Source organism: Haemaphysalis longicornis, unplaced genomic scaffold (genome assembly GCF_048455015.1).
Source record: "Haemaphysalis longicornis isolate Haplotype H1 unplaced genomic scaffold, Haemaphysalis longicornis Haplotype H1 scaffold_9, whole genome shotgun sequence".
Lineage (NCBI taxonomy): Eukaryota > Metazoa > Arthropoda > Arachnida > Ixodida > Ixodidae > Haemaphysalis > Haemaphysalis longicornis.
This window is the reverse complement of record NW_027526460.1, coordinates 78,716,621-78,740,610: the sequence shown is the minus strand read 5'-3', so window position 1 is coordinate 78,740,610 and position 23,990 is coordinate 78,716,621. Positions and strand designations below refer to the sequence as shown.

Genomic DNA, 23,990 nt, shown 5'->3' with positions numbered 1-23,990 from the left:
AGCCATGGACTATTGTCCACCGTTGCTTTGTTTTTGACCGTATTTGCACCTGGTGTGTTTTTGTTGTGGTAGAAAGTAATCGTTTCGGGAAACATGGGGTGTGCTCGACAAACAGGGTAACGTAAGACAACGTCGCTTACACCAATCGGCCAGTGTCGTGTGAGACAATTCCAAAGCGGCGACTGCTGTGCAGCTACAACAAGCATAGTGTGCCCAGTACCAACAGCAGTGCGCAGCAGCGGTACCTGCTGCGGTGGCTCAGTGGCTAAGGCGTTGCGCTGCTGAGCACGAAGTCACGGGTTCGATTCCCGGCCGCGGTGGCCGCTTTTCTGATGGAGGCGAAAAGCAAAAACGCCCGTGTGTACGAGATTTTGGCGCACGTTAAAGATCCCCAGGTGGTCAAAATTAATCCGGAGCCCTCCACTACGGCGCGCCTCATCGCGTGCGTTGTGTCGGCATGTTAAACCCTACAATCAATCAATCAATCGGTGCGCATCGGCGCTTCTATGCTTATGTGTATTTTCGTAACGTTCATTGTTTACCGCACCATTCTTACTACTGCAAAATGAATATGCATTACATTTGAGTGCAAATGGCTCGTTTGGCAAGCTTAGAAACTGTGCCTAACTTGCGTTTGCTTTTGCCGGCCTCAGCCAATCGCAGAACTGGGCGCATAGGACATTACAGGTTCTGTAAATGAGCTAGTGGGTCGCATGGTCATTCCCTTCTTTCCTCATTATAGCTTACTTGAGCGAAGTGTGCGTTCAAAGTGGCGTCAGTATGGTCCTAACGAGGCAACCTTTTCGAATGAACCAAACTTGTGTTTTGTTTACATGGCCCCTTTAAGGCTTATTACAACGAAGAGCACAACACAGTGGCAGTTTGTCTTCCAGGTTCATTTTATTTACAACGGCAACGACAGCTGCAATCACGTTTCCTGTACAGGTGCCTTTTTCGGCCCCTTTGCCTTTCCCCTCTGTTCTCTGCGGAGTCGCCGCTGCTGCTGCTTCTTCCGCCTCTTGGCCTCTACCTCGTCAGGATCAAGGCCTTGCAAGAGCAGCTTCTTCCGCCAGTTGATGAGTTTGCGCTCCTCAAAGTCCTGTTCATCGAGCCGAATCTCCGCTTCCCTTAGCGCCACCGACACTTGCGTCAGGATCTTCAGGACTTCCGACTCTGTTGTAGGGGGGGGGGGGGGGGGGGCAAGAGGAGAAATCTGTGTTTAGTCGCTTGTTTTGTTGGCAGCAACAACACGACTATGCCGGCCAGACAAACGCATGATGCAAACAGCGCAAACATACTGCTGCGAACTACGCCTTTTGTTTTGTTTACTTTCGTGTTTTGTTGCTAGCATCTGGCCGCACCTAGCTAGAAGTGAAGTAGAAGTGAAGCATGCGTTTACATCTTTCTTTTTTGTACTGCGCAGAATACATAATTCAATAGGGAGAGTGTATCACCCTGTCATCACAAGACTAGAATGTTTGTCCTTGATCACCCACTTTTTTAGATGTGATCCGATTATTCTCGAGTGATGAATGCTAAAAGATAGATGCTCGCAAGGCAAACATTGCAGCATTCGATTAGCCGACACCTGTCTGTGCATTTCGTGTGGTCGACTGCTCAGCGGAGCACAAGTTCGCTCCAATAAATTTTGTTCCCTGAAGAAACCTGTGTCAACCTTGGCTACGTGACAATATGCAATCCAAGGAAGAACACTGCATTCCTTGCTGAGTAATGAGTAACGCCTCCCAGTCTACACTGAAACGTTTGCTTCTGTTCTAATATTTCCCATTTCTGACAGGTAGAAACAAGCACAGGATACAAACAGTGTAGTTACAATGGGGGCAAAAGTTCCAATCTGCCTTACATTGTGTGCCTTACATTGTGTTCTACATTCATGCTGTGTGTACCCCCCGTCTATACAAACCCTGAAGGTTTATTAAACTTTGTTCAAAAAGTGCTGTGCATACAGGTGGGAGAGGATCGGTAACGCTGATGGGAAAAGTAAAAGATTGCGTAGGCAGGGTAAAAGTGCCAGCAATGCTTCCAGCAATCAAAGAAATGTCGGACGCCAAATAACCAGCAATGTCCCGCGGCATGCTTTTTCAATGTGAATCACTTTCCTGGACTTGCACAGCCACGTTGGCGGTGGCAACTCACCCTTGGTGGGCTGCAGCACCAGCTTGGTCTTGATGAGCGCCTCGATGGTGGTGACGAGGTGGACATCGTGCTGGGTGACGAGCGTGATGGCCTTGCCACCCCGGCCAGCACGGGCTGTGCGACCCACCCGGTGGACGTAGTCCTTGGGTGCCGAGGGGACATTGTGGTTGAGCACCAGTTCCACCGAGGGGATATCCAAACCTGCACGTGTAGACAGACAGCACACTCTGAGTCAACTAATTCAAAATTTGGGGGTTCAACGGGCCGAAGCTACACTTGGCCTATGAGGCGAGCCACAGGGGAGGGCCCTGGATTGATTTTGACCACCTGGGGATCTTTAACGTGCGACAAAATATCCACACACGGGCATTTCCACTTTTCGCTTCCATAAAAAAGCAGCCACCACAGCCAGGAACCAAACTTGCAACCTTGGGCTCAGCAGTACAGCGCCTTGACCAGAAGTCTTGGCTGCTCACCGCAAAAATCAGTACTTGTCATCTATCCCAATGGCTGTCAGCCTCAAGGGCAACCAAAGACACCATCAAAATATTAGGCCTTCAGATCCAAGCTAATGGATACAACACCGCAACTCTGAAACAACTGGAGAAGCACGCGGTACAAGTTCGCCGCATGATATCGAGAATCTCAAATAGATATCAAGGGATGTCTGAAAACAGCATCAGAAGACTCATTCAGGCTTTCCTCATCAGTCGAATTGCACACAGTTTGCTCCGATAGTTCATAAGTTTACTGTCGCGCATATTTTAGACTGAACTTGGGTGATAATGTGTGCAAAACTTGTGCAATGGGTGCAAAACTTGTGCAATGGGTACAGAACTTGTGCAAGAAGCTGCAAAATAAACTAAGGGCAGAGCCGAGGCCTCACTACGGCTCTTACCTCTGCTGGCGACGTCAGTGGCTACGAGGACTCGTGTCGTATTTGACTTGAATGTGGCGAGCGAAGCAAGCCGGTCCCTCTGGGGCATCTGGGAGTGCAAGGGTGCGTTTGGGAAACCGAGCGACTTCAAGGCGATGGACAGCACCTGGCATCCCCTGAAATGTGTCAAACAAACGGGCGACATCAGCGCTTCCCTCTGTACTGCAAGAGCAGCATGTTGAAGACCTCGAAGAAAGTGTGCCAACCAGGCCAAGGGAATGTCATTCTGCCAACCCAAAAGGGGCTACCCATAAATAGTGACCAGCATGTAATTTGAAGCAAGCATGCTTAAGAATAACAAAGCACCGAAAATGCAATGCTCCGAGCACATGAGTTTTGTGTTCTTGAACCAAAGAAGAAAAACAAAAAAAGACTTCGTCAAGACCGGTGCCATCGTATGAACCCACATGTGGCAGATGGAGAGAAAAAAAAAATCATCAACTCCTATGTCTAATGACGACGATGGTTGAATGGGAAGCTTTTTTGTGAAATGTTCTTTAGTTGTCATTTGAGTTTGGACTTTGACACGCTGAGCTTTGACTATGGCTCACACGCAGTTTGGAATTTGATCGCAGCGGCTTTGACTTTGACACTTTGTCATTCGATTTCGCAAAAAGAAAGCTTCGCGTTCAACCATTTTCGTTTCCAATTTTGCATGTCTCCAAATCCAAATTGCTTTGACCCTGTCGCAATGGCACAATCTGACAAATGTCGGCTTCATAACGCGAGAGACCCAGGTTAGATTTCAACTGTGGGAAGCATCTTTTTCTTTCACATCAACCACGATCATCGTCGGAGAAAGTTGGCTTTTCTGCAGTGTGTTTTCGATGCGGCATACGCCATTAGTGAGACATAGAAAGCTTCGCTTTAAAAAATTAAAGCCGTTCCACTCAATGTGAAAGCTGCTGGAAGTGCAGAGCAGTGATTCGCCATAATGGGCTGTAGCGCCGTTATCCGCTCACTGCTGCCGCCTAATGCAATTTAAATTTCCCGCCTTCGCAGTGCTCGCAGGCTCCTGCCTGAAACTGTGCCAGCGGGAGTTCTGTTCTTTGTGCTTTTCCTCCCGCCTGTGTCGGCGTTGCACTGCCACTTTTTTTCGTTTGCTATCGTAAAAACTAGCTTAACGAGCGTTCCCAACTAAATGAACGCGGGCGCTGGCAGTTAATTACGTATATTTTGCCTCAAATGTGCCTGCAGTTTTCTCTATGCTAAACAATGGGTACATGTATGACAAGCGCCAGCGGTTCACGAGTTTCGCACACTTATGGCTATATAAACCACTTGGCTTTCAAAGCCTCTGGGTTACGCTGTGACGACAGTGGCTACGACGGAAGGCCGGCTCTAGTTGGGTCCAGCGAGCGAGCTATGACGACAAGGCGCGCCCCTAAAGCGCTCTGCACTTAAAAAGCCACGCACTTGCACGTTCCTGTGAAGATGATGACCGAGCCCTTTGGCATGGAGTCGAGGAACCTCTGCAGGATGTGCACCAGGTAAGCCTCGCGCACGGACACTGGCATGAGCACGTAGCGCTGGTCCAGCTCCTCCACTGTCACCACGTCCGATGGAGCCGTGTAGAAGAAGGGGTCCGTCATGGCCACGTTGCGCAGCTCTTCCAACGTCTCCGTGATGGTCGCGCTGAACAGCAGTGTCTGCCGCTTCTTGGGCAGCGCCGCAAATATGGTCTTCAGCTGCAAAAGGTGGCAGGAAAATAAGGGGTGAGGAGACAGAAAAGCTGCGCGCAGTAAAGCCCGTTTTTGTACTGTGGCAACTCGCGTCTCAACTCCTATAAAATTCTGATTTTTCTTTTTTTTACAATTTCAAGCATAAGTAAAGTTTCAAGAAAAAAATTGGCCGCGTATCTGCTCCTTTCGTTGTAAATGTCGACAAAAGACGATACTCAACTGGTGCCCCTGGCAAGTACATGCCTCCCTTCTGTTTCCTGCTCACCTCTCATCCTGTTCCTCTCCAGTCTCATTCCTGTCAAGATAACACGCTAGAGGTTTGCTCAGTCAATTTAAATTTACCACGTTTCACTGCTCCCAGTCGGGTGCCTCGATGCCAAAGCTGCCGTACGGCGGAGACGCATGTGAATCGAGGCACCCAACTACAACGTTTATAGAACCACGTCGCACTACTCCACGAGCATTCCAATTGGAACGTGGAACCCATCTAGTGGATTGTTTCGTCGCTGTTGCCGTTTGATTTTTGTAAATGCCGCCAGGTAGCGCGGGCAACATCAGGCGACGGTTTTCTGCAGTTGATGCAGTATTTTATTTGCTATCGCAAAAAAACAAGCATCCATGAATTTTTTATAAACAAACACTCAAAATATCACTTATGTATTGACTTTTTGTCTTAAATTTGCGTAATGTCTTGTGGTTGTTCAACAATGTTGACAAGTATGAACATTGCCACCGGACTTGGACGTTTAAAGAGACCCTGCAACACTCTTCGTGCAGTGCAAGTAAACTTGCGCGACGTTTAGATTAGACTTCCAGGAACACCCGAGCCAAATATTACACGTGCAAGTGAAGCGGTAAGCGCGCAAATCGCCGTGAAAGACGCGGAAAAACCAACCGCTCTCTCTTCAATTCTCCTCATTATGCACCCCTGGCATGGCCTCTGCGATGTCAATCGGGCCATGGCTGTCCTATTGGCTGTTGCTGGTCAACTTCGATGCTAAATTCTGGCGTTTCCTGTGACGATCAGCCGTTGTCGGCACTGTGTATGAACCTCTTCTATGTCTGAACCTGTCCGCATGCTTTTGGTGTTTCTTTTGTTTTGAGTGCGTGTGGAGTTTGAGTGACGAACTGAATATTCCACTTTCAACGAGCCCACTCGTCAACAAACACTTATTGCTCCAAAAACGCCCTACCAGCCTGAGCGCTTGCTTGCGAGCAGGCCACCATGCCTGCTTTTTTGTGGCACCAGACCGGAAATAGACCCGTCCACGTTGCGGGGTAAAAGGACGAAACTCCCCGGCCTGTGACATATCGAAGGCCGCCAAACAGAACGCCATGCGCCGCCCCCATCTCCGGGAGAGAGCGCGCAGCTTTCGTCGCGTTGTCCGTGGTTGAGTTGAGAGGGAAAATTTATGCGTGATTTTTCATCACGCGTAGTTTCGGTGATAGTGAACGGATTTTCATAATTTTTGCAAGAGGAGATTGCTGGTGCAATAGACTTTACCCCAAAATACATTCCGAGTAGTTGATGGTAAGTGTTGCAGGGTCCCTTTAAATTTGGCAGTGGGTATATAAGGCTATTGCGCAGTTTCTGTTTCACTTGGCTGGGTGGCTGAATCGAGTCACAGACAGACAGACAGACAGAGACACAGACGAACCAAAATTTCTGTGCTGAAGTAGCCCAAGAAAGACTATCGTCTTTAAAAGTTTTTCACGGCACTCAATTCTGCTTACGTGCTTTGAAGACATCAGCCTGGTGATACTTATGACCTTTTTATTGCTACTTCATATTTGCGTCTCTTTCTTCGCTTTTATTTCGTCGTCGTTACGCGCGAATTATACTGTGACAGGCTTCCTCACGGCTACACCGTGTTTGTGCCTCTTTCTTTGTATTCTGCACCGAAATGCATCAACAGGCACACTGGTGACACACCACGGTTCCGCAGAATGAGAGTTCCGTGTGGCTGGGGTGCTTCTGTTTACTTATGTGGCATCACGTCTACTTGTCACGCTCGTTTAACTTTTCTTACATGGCCAGCAGCATGCAGAGATGGTGCAGTGGTAACGCACTCATCTCCTCCTGTGAAGACCGAGGTGCTCAAAATCCAAACGAACTCAAAATGTGTTTTTCTATTTACCTTTTACAGCGGCGACAATTTTCTGCACTGACAACTACGATGACGACGATGGTGACACAATGTATTGTACCGTTAGCATCTTCCGGATTGCCACACGTTCATAAACATTTTTCGAAAGCACGGAATGCGCAACCCCGACATAAAACAGGTGAAGTGCTCTATCAGCTTTTAAAAGCAGCTTGGAACAGCAATAGTTGAGTTTCCGGCTCCTGCGGGGGCTGTGTCTATCAATATGTAGCCAACACGCCGACTGCACATTGGTGTTTGCTCCCCCAAGTACCGTAAAAACCTGCATAGAATACAAGGTTACTCCTTAAATTCTACCGTGTGATAAAATTTCCACCTCGTATTGTACGTGAATCTCAAAGTCTTCAGCCCACAACTTGCAGTTACAGTTTCGTTGCCGCTCAGTGCAATCCTCATTAAAACTTTAGTTGATGAAGTATCAATTTGCAATGGAGTCGATAGGCTGCTGCTTGTTTCAACTGCTGTCACTTTGGCCGCTGCAAATGCTAACTTGCAGGTAATACACGCCAAATTCTGTTTTTATTACTGCTCCTATAATGTCACTGCTGACGTGATGTAGTGCAAAATTTGAAAGTTTCAAGTGAAGCTTATATGGCGGGGATTTCATGTATTTTTCACGTCCGAGAACGAAAACTCCTGAGGCGTGCATGTGCCTTTCCAGCAGGAGGCATTGGAATACAAACACCCCTGTTCGTGCGCTATAAGCATGTGGTCACCATCAAGGTTGCACTCTGTTCAAAACATGATTTTGACCTCAAGCGTGTATGCCTAATGACTTAGACATGCATGCCGAGCAGCTTAGTTAATAATAGGCACCAATTGCAAAATATAAACATGCCCTAGACCTCAAGTTTATATGTCTCATCACTTTCACTTGCATCTTGCATATTAATAATCAATAGACACCACTTCCAAGGCCAGCAGAGTCAAAACAAAAGTGTTTGTGTGTATGCATGTGTTCTTTTCAGGGATGACCGCCATCATAGCTCAAAAGAAATCAAATTTGCTCATACCTTTCACTGAAATTCTGCGTAACGTCTACATTATGTGCAAAATAGCTCTACTGGCCATCCACCTTTACAAAGTGGAACAGCTCGTAATTTTTTGTTTAAGCCCTTTGATGCCCAAAACTTTAATTTTTTACTTAGGACTGCGAAAACATTCTTACGACCTAAAAGAACTTCCGACATCACAAATATGAAGTAAGAAAAAAATTTGGTTCATTAGTATGGAAAAGGCACCACTAGACACGGGCTGCCGATGTATGAGTTGAACAAGAAAGCTACAATGAGCAGCATGATTTATGGTTCAAGTGAAGATAATAACGTAAAGTTTGTATCGCTATCATTTGTAATAACAACGAAATTGCGCAATTTCGCTTACCCAATTTCACTAGCCCATTGAGCCTCCGGGCTCAACGTGAGTTGACACGCATAAGCAAGACTTTTTTTTTTTTTTTTTTCGCACACAGAAGTACGTGCTGCCTTCTCTCTTTTAATTTTTGAAGGTCCGGGAACCTTTGTCTGCCAACACATGGCATTAAATGTCAAAAAAAAAAAAAAAAAAAACACAAAGCGCAAGAGAAAGAAAAATTGTTTGAGTTGTTGCTCCTGAGCGACAGTGGACATCAAAGGGTTAAATAATTTTCTCTCTCTTTTTTTTTTTTTTTTTTTTCACGCCTGCACACAAACAGATTTTTGGAGGCTGCAGTTGAGCGAGTCACCGAAGGCCAGTCCTTCCAAACTAAACAAAGTTGCGCTTTGTCTTAATGGTCCCTTCAAGCCAAGCTGTGAAGACATGCGCTTGAAAGCACAGACCTGCTCGTTGAAGTGACCTTCGAGTAGCCTGTCCGCTTCGTCCAACACTAGAAAGCGGATCCTTTTGAGTGTGAACGTGTTGCAGCTTTCCAGGTGGTCAGCCAGTCGACCCGGTGTGGCCACAACAACATGTGGACTTTCGGCCAGGACTTGTCCTTGCGTCACCATGTCCATGCCTCCGACGATGACGCAGTCCTTCAGAACAAGGAAGGAAGGAAGGATAATACAGCACATGAAAGGCAGGGCGGTTAACCTGGGGAGAGTCCGGTTGATTACCCTACACATGGGAAGTGGGAAAGGAGGGATTTAAGGAGAAAGAAAGGGTATTGAAAAGCTTGAGGAGCAAGAAAAGAGAAATTAAACGTAACTACAAAAGCAAAACCACGGGCGATGATAAAGCCTGAACTTAAAAGGTAAACCAACCAAATGACAAATGACAAATGAAAAACGGTACACCGTGTCTCTACAATCGTTCAGACAAGCCTGTGTCCTTTCAAAAAATGAAGTAATGCTTTTGTGGCCTTTTGGGACTGCGATCAGCAATGCCTGTGCCACAAAACAGTCTGCCTAGTTAATGGCTGGTTGTTGAGTTTGCGGAGTGCGGTTGACAGGTGCAGCCTCTGCATTGCAAACTGGGCATAGTGACACAAGAGGTGTTCTATTGTTTCATCCATGGCACACACGTCACAAGCAGGGCTGTCAGCCATGCCCGATAGTGAAGGAGTAAGCTTTAGTGAAAGCAACTCCTATAAACAAAGTTCAATAAAGTTGTCATTTGGGTGAGTTGGTGCATGCTTTGACGGGTCTAAGAGCACTGCGGAAAAACAAGGGACGAAACTTGGTGGGGCATCGTGTGTCTCTTTCGTGTTTTTTGTTCCTTGTTTTTCCTTAAAAAAAAAAAAAAAACCTTTCAAATTAACATGACGTGACAAGGTGGCCTCAGGTTTCAGCTGACATCGTATATAACTTTGTTTTAAATGAAAGAACGCAGCCTTCTCTGCTCTTTCAGTTGTTATTTGGTGACAAATGGTGCTGAATTTACTTGGGAATGATTAGAGCTGACATATCTGTCTGCCCCCTCCTTTTTTTTTTCTGTAAAGTAGCATGTTACAAAGGCAGACCAAGCTCTGCCCACACTTCAATCATGCTGTGACGTGCTGCCACCTGGAATAAAGTGGATAAATCGTGAACAGCAAACCAGCAGGTGGTTTTGTCGACTTGCCACTTCTACTAAAACTATCCAGTTTTTTCCAGTGTTTGCATTGTATATGCATGCTGGCGGTAAGAAAAAAGGTTTTACTTGCATCCATTTTCACACATCTTTGAACTGCACTTGTTCGTCAATGCAGGGAAACTAGCCAAAATTAAGACTGAAACAGCTTCATTGGCAACACTTAATCAGCTGCAGTTTACATATTTTTAAAAATGTGCCATCATCATCACCATCACCAGCCTATCTATGCCCACTGCAGGGCAAAGGCCTCTCCCATTAATCTTCAATTACCCCGGTCCTGTGCTAACTGCGACCAATTTATCCCTGCAAACTTCTTGATCTCATTCGCCCATCTAACTTTCTGCCGCCCCCCGCAAAGCTTGCCTTCTCACTCGACTAAAGCTGCCGTATACATTCATTTTACATAAACATGGTCCCATGTTACTGTATTGTTTAGAAATGCATCTAAACAAACCCCACCAATTGCGTTTCGGCATTCGCAATTTGCGCTGTCACGGATTGCCGTGCAGAAATATTTACAGGACACCGATACCAATTTTTACTCTTCTTGCTCTTTACGGTGTTATTAAATAACGGCGGCTGCTGGTGCGAACAGTGTATTCGTATTCAGGCCCTGTAACCTACCAATACAAGCCAACTTGTCTTTGCACTTTAGTGTTCCTTTCAGGGTGCCAAAGATTGAATGTTTTCTACGGACTGAAAGACCACACCTTTCACAGCTTCTGGCCATTTGTCTGACAATAGATGAAAGCAATAATTGATTGATTGATTTTAGGGTTTTAACGTGCCGACGCAACGCAGGCGATGAGGCGTGCTGTAGTGGAGGGCTCGGGATTAATCTTAACCACCTGGGGATCTTTAACGTGCGCCGAAATCTCATACACATGGGCGCCTCCATCAGAAAAGTGGCCGCCACGGCCGGGAATCGAACCCGCGACCTCGTGCTCAGCAGCGCAACGCCTTAGCCACTGAGCCACCGTGGCGGGTGAAAGCAATAATTACAGATGGCATTTTCCTCTCTCATTTCCATTGTATTTTTCTTTGTGACCCAACAGAAAGCAGTTCATATTTTGAAAGAGGAAACTGTGGTAGTGACACGAAGCAGAGGGTGCAAAGAACTCGCTTTTACACTTCAAAGACAGTTTTGACTGTGTAACAATGTAGAGTCTTTGTCAAAATTTTCTAGGCCAAGCAAAAGGCTTTTGGACCACAATGAATTCAAAGAATTAGCTTAACCTTTAACTGTGACCAAATTACTTTATAACAGTAAGAAACAAAGGTGTTTTCTCCAGCTTTTTGGCATAAAATGTTTCCGCCTCGCTCAAGATGAAAGCTTGTACATTGAATTGCAGCTTACGCACTTTTGGCAAGGCCTAGAAAATCTTGTGAAAGACTGTACTTCGACGTTACCTTTAAGCCAGCCGCTTTCCCAACCACCTTGAACTGCTCGGATATCTGGAATGCCAGCTCCCGGGTGGGAGTCAACACAAGGGCGAAGATCCCGTACGGGTCCTCGAAGAGCTTCTGGAGAATTGGCAAGGCAAAGGCCAGCGTCTTCCCGCTGCCCGTTTTGGCGCATCCTATACAGTCCTTCCCGCTCAGGATCACAGGAATACAATTTTCTTGGATCGGCGAAGGTTTCTTGATTCCTGGAAAATGATGTGCACTCAATGTACCGTATTTTCACGCGTATAACCCGCCCCTACATATAAACCGCACCCCCACTTTAAGCCCGCCAGAAAAGGGGGAAAAAAAAAAAAAAAAAAAAGAATCCTTTGGATAATCCACATCTACCGCTTACCCCAATCATGACTCGTAGGTGTGTTCCAGGCAACTCAATAGAAGCTGTAGTGCACATGGTAGCGTGCCTCAAAATGTGCCCTTCTATGCACTCCACTAACATGACACCGTCGCACGCCACCTAATAAGCCGTACACCAAACTAACATTTGTTTGACATTGGTGGAAGAAGTTTATTTCATTCCATTCAATTCAGCACGCAATATACGCCGCCAAATGTGCTTGTTTTACGCGATGTGTATTGGCCTGGACCAAGGAATGACCGACAGTGTCAGAAGGCATATTCCAGCATGTTCTACTTGATCGCCACCTTTTGCTCTGCCCGTCGATATCCCGTACATTGTCGGAGGCCAGGAGTTCTCCCCTCCCCCCTTACCGTAGATCGACCAAAAGGCTGCTCGGGGTATTCATAACGAAATTTTTTGGCCCTTCATTCATCATCATCATCTTATCTAGCCCCACTGCAGAGCAAAGGCCTCTCCCATGGATCTCCAATTACCGCGGTCCTGTTCTAACTGCGACCAATTTAGCCCCGCAAATGTCTTGAGCTCATCTGCCCACCTCACTTTCTACCACCCCTGCCATGTTTGCCTTCTCTAAGGATTCACTCTGTTACCCTTTGTGACTAGCGGTTATCTTTCCTTCGCATTACATGCCCTGCCCATGTCCTTCTTAATTTCTACTAATATGTCCTTAACACGCGTCTGTTCCCTGACCCACTCCGCTCCCTTCTTGTCCCTTAATGTTACACCTATCATCTTCCGCTCCATTGCTCGCTGAGTGGTCGTCAATTTAAGTTGAACCCCCTTAGTGAGCCTCCAAGTTTCTGCCCCGTAGGCGAGTACCGGTAAGGTGCAGCTGTCATACACTTTCCTCTTCAGGGACAATGGTAGGCCGTCCTTCATTATCTGAGAAAATTACTGATGTCGTAACTGCTTGTCCTTATTACATCATTCCTGCCAATATTACATCATCATTGAGCAAAATTCTAGAGTTTTTCAATACTTTTGGCATTTTTTCACTTAAAAGGCATCTTGCGTGGATTGAATAGAGCTCTGCGACTAACCCAAGGCTAGTTTTTTTAAAATTGAACAAAGTTTAATCTGTTTCCATGGCTCCTTTAAATCGGGAGTGGAAGGGCGCCAGCTCCTGCGCATTGTGGGTATGGGTGTGTGCATACAGGCAGATGAACACATGTACACTCTGGAATGCTCGAGAATACTGCAAAAAGAGTGAAACCGTTTTCTCGTTTCTATGTCGTAGTTTGTTCCAAATCTGGACAAAGGTACATAAAATCAACTGTGCACTGCAATACAGTTTCACAGGATAAAAATTAGCATCCACTCGAAGACAGCTGCGAAATGAAGCTGCGCAGCTTTCCCGAATACTCCCCAGTTGAATCAATATTTGTCCAGGTCTGGCTTTGAACCACCAACCTAGGGAAGTTAGTCGCTCTGCCGAATTAGCTAGTGAGCAAGTTAGACGGAACGTCGTTGGATGAGTACTTTGATTGATTGATTGTAGGGTTTAATGCGCCGACGCAACGCAGGCGATGATGCGCATTGTAGTGGAGGGCTCCGGATTAATTTTGACCGCCTGGGGACCTTTAACGTGCACCGGAATATCTTACACGCGGGCGTTTTTGCTTTTCGCCACCATCAGAAAAGCGGCCGCCGCGGCCGTTGGATACTTCAATACAAACGCCCGGTTGTAGTATATTTCCTGCGAAATAATTTTTTGGAATTCACCTATACACAACAGTTATAGTTTTTTTTTTTTCTTTGCTGAAAATGCAGCTTTGGCCAAGGTTACGTCCGTCAACAGCAGCTTGCGCACTGCGTAGAAGAGTACTAAGAATGCAGAAAGGACGGCACCCTGAACTTTTTAACAGCTCTGTCGAGCCACTTTAACGTAACTATTCTCACTTATCTTAGCTCTAAATCTGAAAATATCTGAAAGCGTCGGAAAAGAATTGAATAAATTAGACGTAACTCTAGACGCCACCAATTTAATTATGATTTTATTCACATAAGTACAATAGCGCGATCGGCGGTGCGCTACACAACGTAGAGACGTAAAAGTCCTTCGCATGAGCGCTTTTAACAGGGTACAGTACAAAGAGTAAGGAAGAGAACATTACAAATGAGAGAGTGAGAGACTAAAGTGAAGTGAGGAAAGACATCGTTAGGACGTCATGATGCCATCATCAAGGACTACCATGATGATGGTAGGTATGAGGGAAAGAAGACACGCTGAAATACAAAGACAACGAGGCTGGAAACCTGAAAGTTGGCGTAACGATTTAGTGCGACAGTGTGCAAAAAAAGTTTACACACGGCTTGTACGACATCTCACAACGTGTTTGAATATTCCTCCTCTCATTTCTCGACCAGAACAAATGTCCAGTTTTCCGTATAAACCAGCAAGAGAGACTTTAATTGGCAAATACTCTGCAAATTGCCGTGCCCTACACGTGAGGTTGACAGGTAGAAACCTAACTTCAGTGTTTCGGCTGGCGCCTCTTTTGAATAATCATACGGCAAAGGCGGGACGACTTTGAAGAGTATCGCGCAGAAGAAAGGATTCTACTACACATACCGAGTGTGTCGAGCTGGTCTATTATCCACTTGTGGAGCTTGAGACCAGTAAAAGTCGTGATTTGTGACGGCTCGGCGGACGCCATGTCGCCGTTTGTGGGCGCCGCCATGTTAAAAGGAAAAAGTAATGTGCGATGTAGACAAATGAATCTATAACGCTCCCTAGAAAGATGATCTTACAAAGGTACGTTTTGTGCTGCCACCTATAAACATTTCCGCTCGAGGCGGGTTTGTTGTCTTTGTTGCTACGGGCCCCTCAAGCACCATGCCGCGCGCTCAAACCCTCCCTTCTCTCTCCTTCCGGGCCCCCAGGCGGTCGGAGATCGGCTGATGCGTGGAGAGGGAGGTGTGGAGAGGGAACGGGCAGCGCAGGCAAGTCTGGTCAAGTCAGTGGCTGGCACTGGCAGTGAACTTCACTTTCGCCCTCGATCAGTCGTGTCGGAAGTGTCATGAGCGAAGCTTCATTTGCGGGCGACCAGAGAGTTTGCACGGATCGCAGTCGTTCGCTTGAACCGCAGCTGCAGACCCGTCTCCGAGAGCTAACAACGGCCCTACAGACGACCAGGTTGGTGGTGCTTTGTTCCGGTCTGCGTTTGGGGAGACTCGACATTCGGATTTCGCGGGAGCTGCCCCCCCGGCTGGTCGGGGCATGAGTCATACACCACCTTGGCGGCGACCACCACTACCATCGGACGGGCCGGCTTGATTTTGCTCTGAACACGCCACCACTACCAGTTCCATTGTGCGCCTGCTCGTAGCTGCGCTTAGTCTATCGCCCGTCTGAGTTCGCGCGCGCGTCTTTACTTCACCTCAGGACTGCTGTTCGAAAGAAGAGATCATGGCTAAAAAACTGGTGGAGGTTTCTGGAGATTCGACTCCGTCGTCAAGCAGTGCCAACGCTGGCGGTACGTACTGTCACCAATCTGCATGCACTTTCCGATCACATGCACCCGTCGTTGCAACCGCACCCCTTGCCAGCACTTCGCATTTTGCACCAGAAACGTCGTGCACTCGGATGACGGCTTTTATTTCGCGATCGTATTAATCCCTCAGTTTCCGTGCGTGCGTATTCAGATTGATGCACGCGCTGGCAGCATCGCTGCGCTTCGTGGCTTTGTTTGCGTAGTTGAGGGGTGCTTTTCTGTTTTCAACCCGTTTAGCACGCCGCGCGCATGTGCACGACCTGTTGCGGCCACCACCATCGCCCATTGTCCGCGCGCGATGAGGCTGGCGATCGCAGTGGGGATGGGCGCCAATCACGCCGTGAGTCAATCGCGGGGGGTTCGTTTCGGGGTTCACGCAGTTCATGCACCTCTCTTACTCCGGTGGATAGCGGCGCTAATTCACGCTCGAGCGGGCTCCCGAGAGGAGGCGAGGGGGAGAGTAACGGTGCGGTGCCGCCGCCGGGCAGCTTTCACGGGCATGACGCAACATGCCCCTTCCGGCTCTTCGTCTGATTGCGTTTTAACGAAACAATCGGAACGGCACTTATTCGTGGAAGTGCGGGCACAACCTGTCGCCGTCTGCCACCCCCCTCCCCTTCAGCCGCGGCGCGCGCCTTTAACCTAACGCATCGAACAGTGGGGGTGAGAGGGGGGGTTCTTTGTTTGTTTACTTCTGTTTGTTTGCGTCGTTCCGCGAACTTACGACTCATCGTGCCTTTCGGGAATATGGGTCCGTTCGTCTGGTGTAGGGTCTTTGTTAGGAGGTGGGGTGGGAGTTTCTTTTGTCGACGGAAGGTTTGGACGTGAAACAGGTGGGGAGGCAGTGGTTGCCGGGGTGAAGGTCGTGATGAGGCATGTTTGGGGGTGGGGGGGATAGCAGGTGTTCGGACGCGTCAAGGGTAGGGGGAAGCCCTTCGGTATTAAGCATCCGACAGGATGGATTACATTGCTTCCTGCACCCGAGCATTTGTTTACGCAAAAAAAAAAAAAAATTAGATTTTAAACTACGTTGCAGAGCTTCGTTCTGTTTTTTTTTTTTTCTGCGTGCATGCAGGGGATCCAGTTGCGTAATCGTTGTCGTGCGTTGCGTGGGCAGCTAACGATCACTTTAATTCGCTGTCAAAATCCCAATGCGGTGATTCGATAAATATTTTCAAGGGACCGTGTAATGACATTTGCCAGTTGCTGCTGGTGTGAAATGCGTTCAGGATTTCCGCTGCCGGGTGTTAGGGGAGGGGGGGGGATACTTTGCTTTTAAGTTTGATCGAAAGTACTCCTGTGCAACAGTTTAGTATCCTAGGTGTAAGGCTGTTGAGGATACAAAGAATTTGTACCGTGCGAGCATTGTTTCAAGTGGTGTTGAATTCAATGTACTTACCAGCAGCAGATTGACATACTTGCTACCCTGATATGTAGTAGGCATAACAGCTTTTGTAAATATTACGTATTCACCATCCTCACAGCCTTAATAAAAAAAAAGGAGCAACTGATACAATGAAAAAAGTTGCATTGTGAAAGCATTCAATATGCCAATTGCATTATGATAGCATTCCATCGTATAAAGGTAACTTTATCTAAAGTAACTTTATTCACTCTAGAAGAAACCTGAATATAAGACGAAATTGAAACAACAAACCTATTACTCAAGGGAAGACATTTTGTGCAAATTAGTAATGATATTCGCGAAATTTCGCCATTTTCTGCATTTAAACTGTTCAAAGGGCCCGTAGTTTGTTGCGAATTTTTCTAAAATCAAAATTGGCTTGACTCGAAGGGACGTAGCAGTCTTTCGGTTTCCTACTTCGATATATGCAAGCATGTGATGCAAATTGAAGTGGCTAACAATTTTAGTTACTCAATATTAAAATGACATGTAAAATTTGTAATGCTTTGCGGTTAATCTAGTCAAATACTGTCAGCCATTCTGGTCATGAACACTGCAATACATTGGCAGTTTTTCTGAAAACGAAAGAAAACACTCGCAATGTGTAGGATGCATGCAATTAATCCATAAGCTGTGCAGTGCGGCACATAAGGTAGGCCTTAAATTTTGAAAATTTTTTCGTGTTACTTGCGTTTGTCCGTTTTGGTAGTTTGTACTTGGGCAAGAAGAGGGTGGGGGGGGGGTGCGGTGTTGGAATCTGTGCAATGCTTGCCTTCATCATGAGAAAGAGAAGAAAAAAAACCCCGACAAGCGTGCATTCCAGAAAAAGCAGAGTTGTGGCGGAAAGGAGGCAATGCGTGACCGCGTGATTCAGACTCGCGTTTTGTCAATGCCGTGCTTTTTCCACGAACACGGTTCCCGCGGCGATCACGCGCGTTGCAACTCATTGTGGCTGCGGTGTTTCGCAATGCCAGTGCATGTCGGGCCGTTCGCTATGCCGCTATTGTGGCACCTTCCCGCAGGAGCTTTTTTTTCATCGGTGAGGTTTGCTTCTGGACCTGTTTGGTGCGTTCCCTGCTGCCATTTCCTGCTTTGTATTGTCGTTAATTTTTGTTTTTCGTTGTTGCTTGCACGGACCGTGTTGGTTTTTCCGGGTGGTCTTGGCACATTGTGTGCCCAGGAAGAGGTTTTTTTTCCGGAGGCACGGTGGAAGGCTTTGCACACTGCATGGTCATTGCTGTTCACCTATTAACCGCCGACACTTACGAAGTCTACATCCCTTACTCTGTGTGGTTATCTGCAACGAGTTATTTTGCAAGGCCAGTTGTCAATTTTTTGTTCGTTTGCCGAGTTGTTGCGGATCGGCAAAAGTGCACTTGGTTAGTGCTGTGCTAGTTGCAGCTTGTTTTCTGGGGATTGTTTTGTAGCGTGTGTTGTTTTGCCAGAAGGCACAATTTGCACCTGCATGAAACTTGCATTTTTTATTGTTGTGAACGCCTTTTTGCCATTGCAGTGATAAGTGAAGGTTTCAAAACTCCTGTGCTTAGTTGCTGCTCCTCAGCAGTGGGCCAGCTCAACGCTGCTTCACGTAGCATTTCTTGGTTCCTTTAAGTAAAAGGATGATTTGGGTAGCCTTCTTACTGTTCCACTCATTCGATTTAAACTCTGCTTTTCACTCAACTGCGGCGACGTCCCAAAGCTTCGACCGCCTTCCCACTTTTCCTTCCTTCCTTACAATAGAGAAGGGGAAGGAGGGGAGATGTTTAAACATCACGATGCCACATCCTACAAAAGAAATTGCGACATCAGCAGGAAAAGAAAAAAAAAGAAGAGACCAGTCATCGCAGTCTTGCTACGCTACCTTTTGTTTCACATTATGGAGGCTTGTCAGAGCTAAGCTGGTATAACACGTACTTAACCGATAGCAAACCTTAAATCTTTTCGGACAGATTGACGGAAGGAATCAGTTTCTGCAGAACCTCATGGGCCCTTTTTTTTTGCTCTTCTTAGCACGCAAAAGCGGGCAGTGCAAAGTTGACCTTCGTTGCATGCCTTGCCGTTTGCAGATGCCAGTGGAGGCACCGCCGGAGCTCCGACTTCCTCCGCCACGGCGCCTCAGCGGCCCTTCCTCCTTCCCCTCCAGACGCAGATGAGCATTCCCCTCCCACTCTTGCGCAACACCCCCACTACCGAGGAGACTCAGGAGGAAGGGCGCGTCCTGCTCAGCTCGTTTGTCGACTACCAGGTGGCCCGCGAGCAAGGCGCCGCCAACATGGACGCCACCGGCGCTAGCGGAGAGTCCGTCGGCGACATGGTGTACAGCCACACCATCGCTGAAGAAGACGTCGGGACACCGCACAGCCGCATTGAGGCCGAAGCGCTGCACCCGGTGTACCGCAACATGGGACGCGAACTCCGTGCCCTCGCCGACCGCTTCTCGCAAAGCCGCGAGCGGCTCCGCGTTCGCCAGGAAGCGGACTCGCTGGAACTGACCTCCCTGACGCGCGAGAACCTGACCACCCTGATGATGGCGCTGTTCGAGGACGGATTCAGCCGCGAGCGGCTCGTCACCTTCTTCTTCTTCTGCAGCGACCTGATCCTCAAGGCGGTCCGCTGCTCGGTTGGCGGACTGCGCTGGCAGGTGGTCGCCTGGGTGTGGGCTTTCCTGCGCGACCGCGTCTGCTTGTGGGTGGTGGAGCACGGCGGGTGGGAGGCGGTGCTCACAAACTATCTACCGACGCTGGCCATCACGGCGGCCGGGTTTGCCGTGTGCGTGGGGGTGGTGTTTTACATCTGGAAGAACTGGTGAGGGAACTGTGCCATGCGGAAGGCCTCGGACCATGCCTAGCTTACGTGCGGTTCTTTTGGCTTCTCGTTTTTTTCTCCTCTCCCGTATCATTTAGTTCCTCCTGACGAAGACACGTCATACATTGATCGTTTTGAGAACGTCGTAGCTTTTGTTGATTGTTGCGCTGTTCTCGCTGCGTGAAATGTCTTTCTCTTCTTTTTTTTTTCTGTTGCGGATTTGCTTGGACACTGACAATGCATTGTTGGGCAAAGGCAGTCTTCTTCAGTGCGCATTTCGTTGTGTCGGTGTGCGTGCATGAACATTGACGATGCTCTGGTTGACGAGCCGTCTTCGGCGCAGATCGTTTCATCGTATCTTCACCTTTCACACTGCCAACTCTTGTTACGGATGCAGTCAGTGTTTGTGGCGTGGGCGTGCCAGCCGTTCTGCCCTGAATCGCAGGCAAGTTTTGTTATTTGTTGGCAGCTCTGGTCTGCGCAATGGACAGTGATAATGCAGAACAAAGTGCCGGGACGTTCGCGATTGTTGCGGGGTTTGACAAGCCTTTTGGGGTGCTGCGCAAGTTGATTTTTGTTGGGACATCTCACAACCTTCAGAATGACAGTGGAATTTGCGCCATTTCAAACCTGTTGCTCATTATTAGTTATTTTTTTCCATGGTATTGCTAGCAAGGAAGCAATTAAGTTGTTCTTCAGAAAGTTTAGGTCTTCCCACAGTTTCAAAATCTTTCGGAAAAAAAAAAAAAAGAAAAACTTCTGCAATGAAATGTTCAAATTCTAGTTAAACGGGCATTCATTTTCACGGAGCTCAAGTCAGTGTCAAATTTTTCGAGATCCCTAAAGGAGTTTTAAATCTTCCCGTTTCTATCCATACCGAGTTCCCCTGGTTTAAATACCTTGGAAATGCAATTTATTTACAGTCTTGGTTGAAATGCGAGTTTCCAGACAAACACCAAAGTCCCGTTAATGGCAAGGGCCGAGTTGATGTGTTTAATCACAGCATTCCTGTTTCTATCCATACCGAGTTCCCCTGGTTTAAATACCTTGGAAATGCAATTTATTTACAGTCTTGGTTGAAATGCGAGTTTCCAGACAAACACCAAAGTCCCGTTAATGGCAAGGGCCGAGTTGATGTGTTTAATCACAGCAAAAATGTGCAATGTCATTAAGTTGAGATTCTGGATCTTTCATTGCCAGTTGAGATTACGATGGACCAAACAAAGTCGCTTGTGCGCACCACGGTGATAAGTCTGCAACGTGCGTGCCATGTTGGCGATTGCTCAATGTTGTTTGTGTTTGATGAGCAGTGTAGTTCCTGTTGTTGGCACGGTGGCTTTTGTACTTGTCGCTGGGATTACCAGTTCTTGCAATGTCGTGTCGCCCTGCCAAAAGTTTCATCAAGTGTAATATATACATACATATATACGATTATTTGCTTCGGTTTGCGTGTGCAACGTGTTTATGATCTCCTGTACTCCTCTTTTTCATACAATGTGACGGTGGTTGTACCAGAGAATGACTGCAGCTGTCATCTGTTTCTTGCAGGTCTTTGCGGCACAAGTCATGCAGACATTTTCTTTGTTCTTTTTTTCTCTTCAACTTGTTCGATTCTTGTTTTATCTACGAGTCTCAATTATAGCTTTTTTGTGCGATTCATTGGGCTGTTTTCTTTTGAATGTCTCGAAGCATCTATTATGGCCGAGATTGCTCTGAATCATTTCTAAACATTTTTGCCACTATGCCAATAACGGTGCGTAACCAAGTTGCATTAGTGCCGTTGTTTGGCTAGCTGTCTGAGTGAAATTTTGTCTACACTGTATACTCTGTAGTCTTCTTACATTTTTCACATTGCTCTTAATGACATACATTTGTCATTTAGTATTTGTTCGATGCGGATACTATGTACACGTGCTTCGCATCGTTCAAGATTTGTTAATTTGTTCATGCTGTGCCATTTTAGTGTGGTGTGTCACACGCTGGAATCACTGAGTAGCTGTTGTGTCTGCGCATTTTTGGTGTCAATTAAGTTTGATATAAATGTTCCGAGTAGATGACAGGTTCAGGAGACTTCTTGTGAAACACATTCATTTGGCAAGCTCAGTTGGAAGCCCATGTTCGCATTCCAGTTTTTCGATTTTTTCTTGGGGGAAAACAAATTTAGTCTTGCCACCATAGACAAAAACTTGCATTTAAGAGTTTGTTCTGTTGCTGTCTCCTGTACTTACCATCTCGTGGAATGTGCCATTATTCGACTTTACACGGGCTACTCATTCATTTGAGCTTGAGGGTTGTTTGATTGTGTGTGTTAATACTTGCCAATCCCCCACCCGTCTCTCGGACTTGAGAGTGTTGTGTTCTTAGTCGAACAGTGTGTGTTTTTGGAGGGGGGTTGGGATGGATCAAGAGGGCGGAATGATGGAGTCATTTCTCTTTTCCTGCGGAGAGATTTTACGGAAACGGGAACTTTCCGACCCTTTTAGCCAATTAGCCAGTTTTGAAGACTTGGTGAGGCTGTGAGCTTTCTTTTATATGCAGTATTACAGGTCACATGACTGCTGGGTTCCGAGTATGTTTGGGCGCGTAACTAAACTTTTCCTTGTTGGCAAGATGTTGGAGGCGGGGTATGAGGCCCTTGCCAAAAATATACGGGCGCCTTTGGCTTCAGCAGGCGTATTTGAGTCAAGGTTTGTTTTTCACTGTAAAATTTTCTGTTTTAACCCATTAGCGGGCCCTATCAGCTCTAAATAAGGTTTTAGGGCTGAACTTTGCGTTTTATAATTTTAGACTGCCGTCAGTCATTTGGCGAAAAGCTCATGCGAATTGCAACAATCGGTTGAGTGCAACGTTGCAGTTTCTTTAGGTTTGTTGTGTAATATAATTTGGTTTATTTCTTTGTTCAAAGCGAAGGCTTTCTTTTTTGAGCATTCTTTCGAGACCTCTCTCTAAGGCAGTTCCTTAGTTGCCTGTGTTTGCTCTCTGACCTGTTTTGCAGCCGTCCCCCATTATTTCTCTTTTTTGCATGCAAGCCCAGCAGTTAAGGTGCTTCTTACTTTCCTTATTAAATCCACTGCCCAAATTGCTTGGGCTTCTGCATTTTTTAAACTTTGATTTGTACAAAAGTTTCTTTATGTCAAGGTGCCAATTAAGTAATTGGAACAACTGTAATAAGACTTTGATTGAGTCATGCTGGTACAATGTACCAATTTTCCTTTTTATGAAATTTTTGAACCCATTTCTCGAAGAAATGTGACGGTTTTATGAATCAAAATTGGTTGCTAGTGACACAGTACCGCTTTCATTATTTTTTTTTTAACCTGCTCATGGGCCTTTCTTTTTTATGTATCACTTGCTCACCTGAATTCTTGCCCTTGCCTTCTTGCCAGTTTAGAAATCCCCACGGTAATCCTACTTAAAGCCTAGCCATAGTCTCCTCACAAACAGTGAAAAGTGATTTGCTCAACTGACATTTCTGACGGCATGTGCAGACTTAGTTAGACTGGTTTTTCACACCGTTGGTCTTGGCAAGCGCGTTGCTGCATATTAGCTGAGAAAGGTTTGCCTGCAAGTTGAGGAAATTCTGTTGAAATCCTTTTCCAGGCCATCCTTATAATCGCTAAGGATTTTAAGAATTGCCTGATTTACGTGAGGCCATTGTACTTGTGAAGGTCTCTAAAGTCCATCACCACTTTGTTTTTGACAGCCATATTAAATAACCTGCCAGTGGCTGTTCATAACAGCGCTTATTCTCTTTTTGTCCGCGAGATAGCACTTCTCACTAGATGCATTTAAATGTTCAGTTTTTTATTTGGACTGATGTGAAACATTGCTTAAATTCGCCACCGTTTTTCTCCATGTAGTGCCCAAACATGCGCTAGCAATAATATGCATTTTGCCCAGTAAAACTTTGTGCAAGAAAAAACCACAGACCGTGCACTGCATACAGCCAGACGTCAGAGGCTCCAGCTTTTTGTAACTTGCCTTGTCAACCACCTGTTGTTGCCTGGGCCATGCCCGAGCCGACATCACTGCCGTTTTGTTGCGTGTGTAGAAGGCGTGTGTACTTTTGGAAGCGTGTGTGTGGCTTTTGTACCATACCAGACATTATTTTTCTATATCCCCTTGCGTGTGTTCACAAATAAACGGAAACAATGTTTTTTTCTTACTAAGTTGTGAGTGTGTGACTTATTGCGTGGCAGTTTCCTTCTGCTGTATCTCGGACAGCTCGAAGGCATTTAGATTGGTGGATTTCTTGCAACTTTTAAATTGAAGGCAATTAATGGCCCATTGAGCACAAAGGTTGGTGCATCTGTAACAGAGAAACTGCTTGTAGACTACATTTTTTTTTAAACCGTTCCATAGCACAGGGCATTCCGTGGCGCGCGCTTTAACACTAGTCTCAAAAGGTGGCTTTTACGCAAGTACACTGTAGATGAAGTAAAGGAGTGGGAAAACAACCAAGTGAGCTA

At 46.6% G+C, this 23,990-nt stretch overlaps 3 protein-coding genes across 6 annotated transcripts in view; 2 read left to right on the top strand and 1 right to left on the bottom strand.

Annotated features, from left to right (window-relative positions):
* Positions 1-881: 881 nt before the first annotated feature.
* Dbp45a (putative ATP-dependent RNA helicase Dbp45A) lies at positions 882-14,546 on the bottom strand. Its single transcript, XM_077684519.1, has 7 exons — positions 14,390-14,546; positions 11,403-11,641; positions 8,759-8,953; positions 4,511-4,782; positions 3,056-3,210; positions 2,158-2,358; positions 882-1,173 (listed from the first exon to the last, which is right to left on the bottom strand). The coding sequence occupies exons 1-7, from the start codon at positions 14,496-14,498 to the stop codon at positions 929-931; spliced, it is 1,416 nt and encodes a 471-aa protein (XP_077540645.1). The 5' UTR covers positions 14,499-14,546; the 3' UTR covers positions 882-928.
* A 134-nt stretch (positions 14,547-14,680) lies between these two features.
* Positions 14,681-23,990, top strand: part of LOC144152939 (ataxin-10) — a 38,626-nt gene continuing 29,316 nt past the window's right edge. For all 3 annotated transcript variants that reach the window (XM_077684521.1, XM_077684522.1, XM_077684520.1), the window contains exon 1: positions 14,681-14,953. In XM_077684521.1, coding sequence (XP_077540647.1) covers positions 14,838-14,953 — 116 coding nt within the window. In that variant the 5' untranslated portion in view covers positions 14,681-14,837. The remainder of the gene's footprint in view (positions 14,954-23,990) is intronic.
* LOC144152942 (apoptosis regulator BAX-like) lies at positions 15,451-23,690 on the top strand. 2 transcript variants are annotated; one of them, XM_077684529.1, is made up of 2 exons: positions 15,451-15,974; positions 18,783-23,690. In XM_077684529.1, exon 2 carries the CDS (start codon positions 18,866-18,868, stop codon positions 19,523-19,525), a length of 660 nt encoding a protein of 219 aa, XP_077540655.1. In that variant the 5' UTR covers positions 15,451-15,974; positions 18,783-18,865; the 3' UTR covers positions 19,526-23,690. The 2 variants fall into 2 exon arrangements, with proteins under 2 accessions (XP_077540655.1, XP_077540656.1); XM_077684530.1 differs by lacking the exon at positions 15,451-15,974 and adding an exon at positions 16,122-16,144.

Excerpts from the sequence above, each read along its gene's own strand:
- Dbp45a (XM_077684519.1), bottom strand. The coding sequence starts at position 14,498 with ATGGCGGCGCCCACAAACGGCGACATGGCGTCCGCCGAGCCGTCACAA. Across the intron at positions 11,642-14,389 it reads AGACCAGCTCGACACACTCG|GAATCAAGAAACCTTCGCCG; the intron begins GTATGTGTAGTA and ends ATCATTTTCCAG. Across the intron at positions 4,783-8,758 it reads AAGGTCACTTCAACGAGCAG|CTGAAGACCATATTTGCGGC; the intron begins GTCTGTGCTTTC and ends CACCTTTTGCAG.
- LOC144152942 (XM_077684529.1), top strand. The coding sequence starts at position 18,866 with ATGAGCATTCCCCTCCCACTCTTGCGCAACACCCCCACTACCGAGGAG.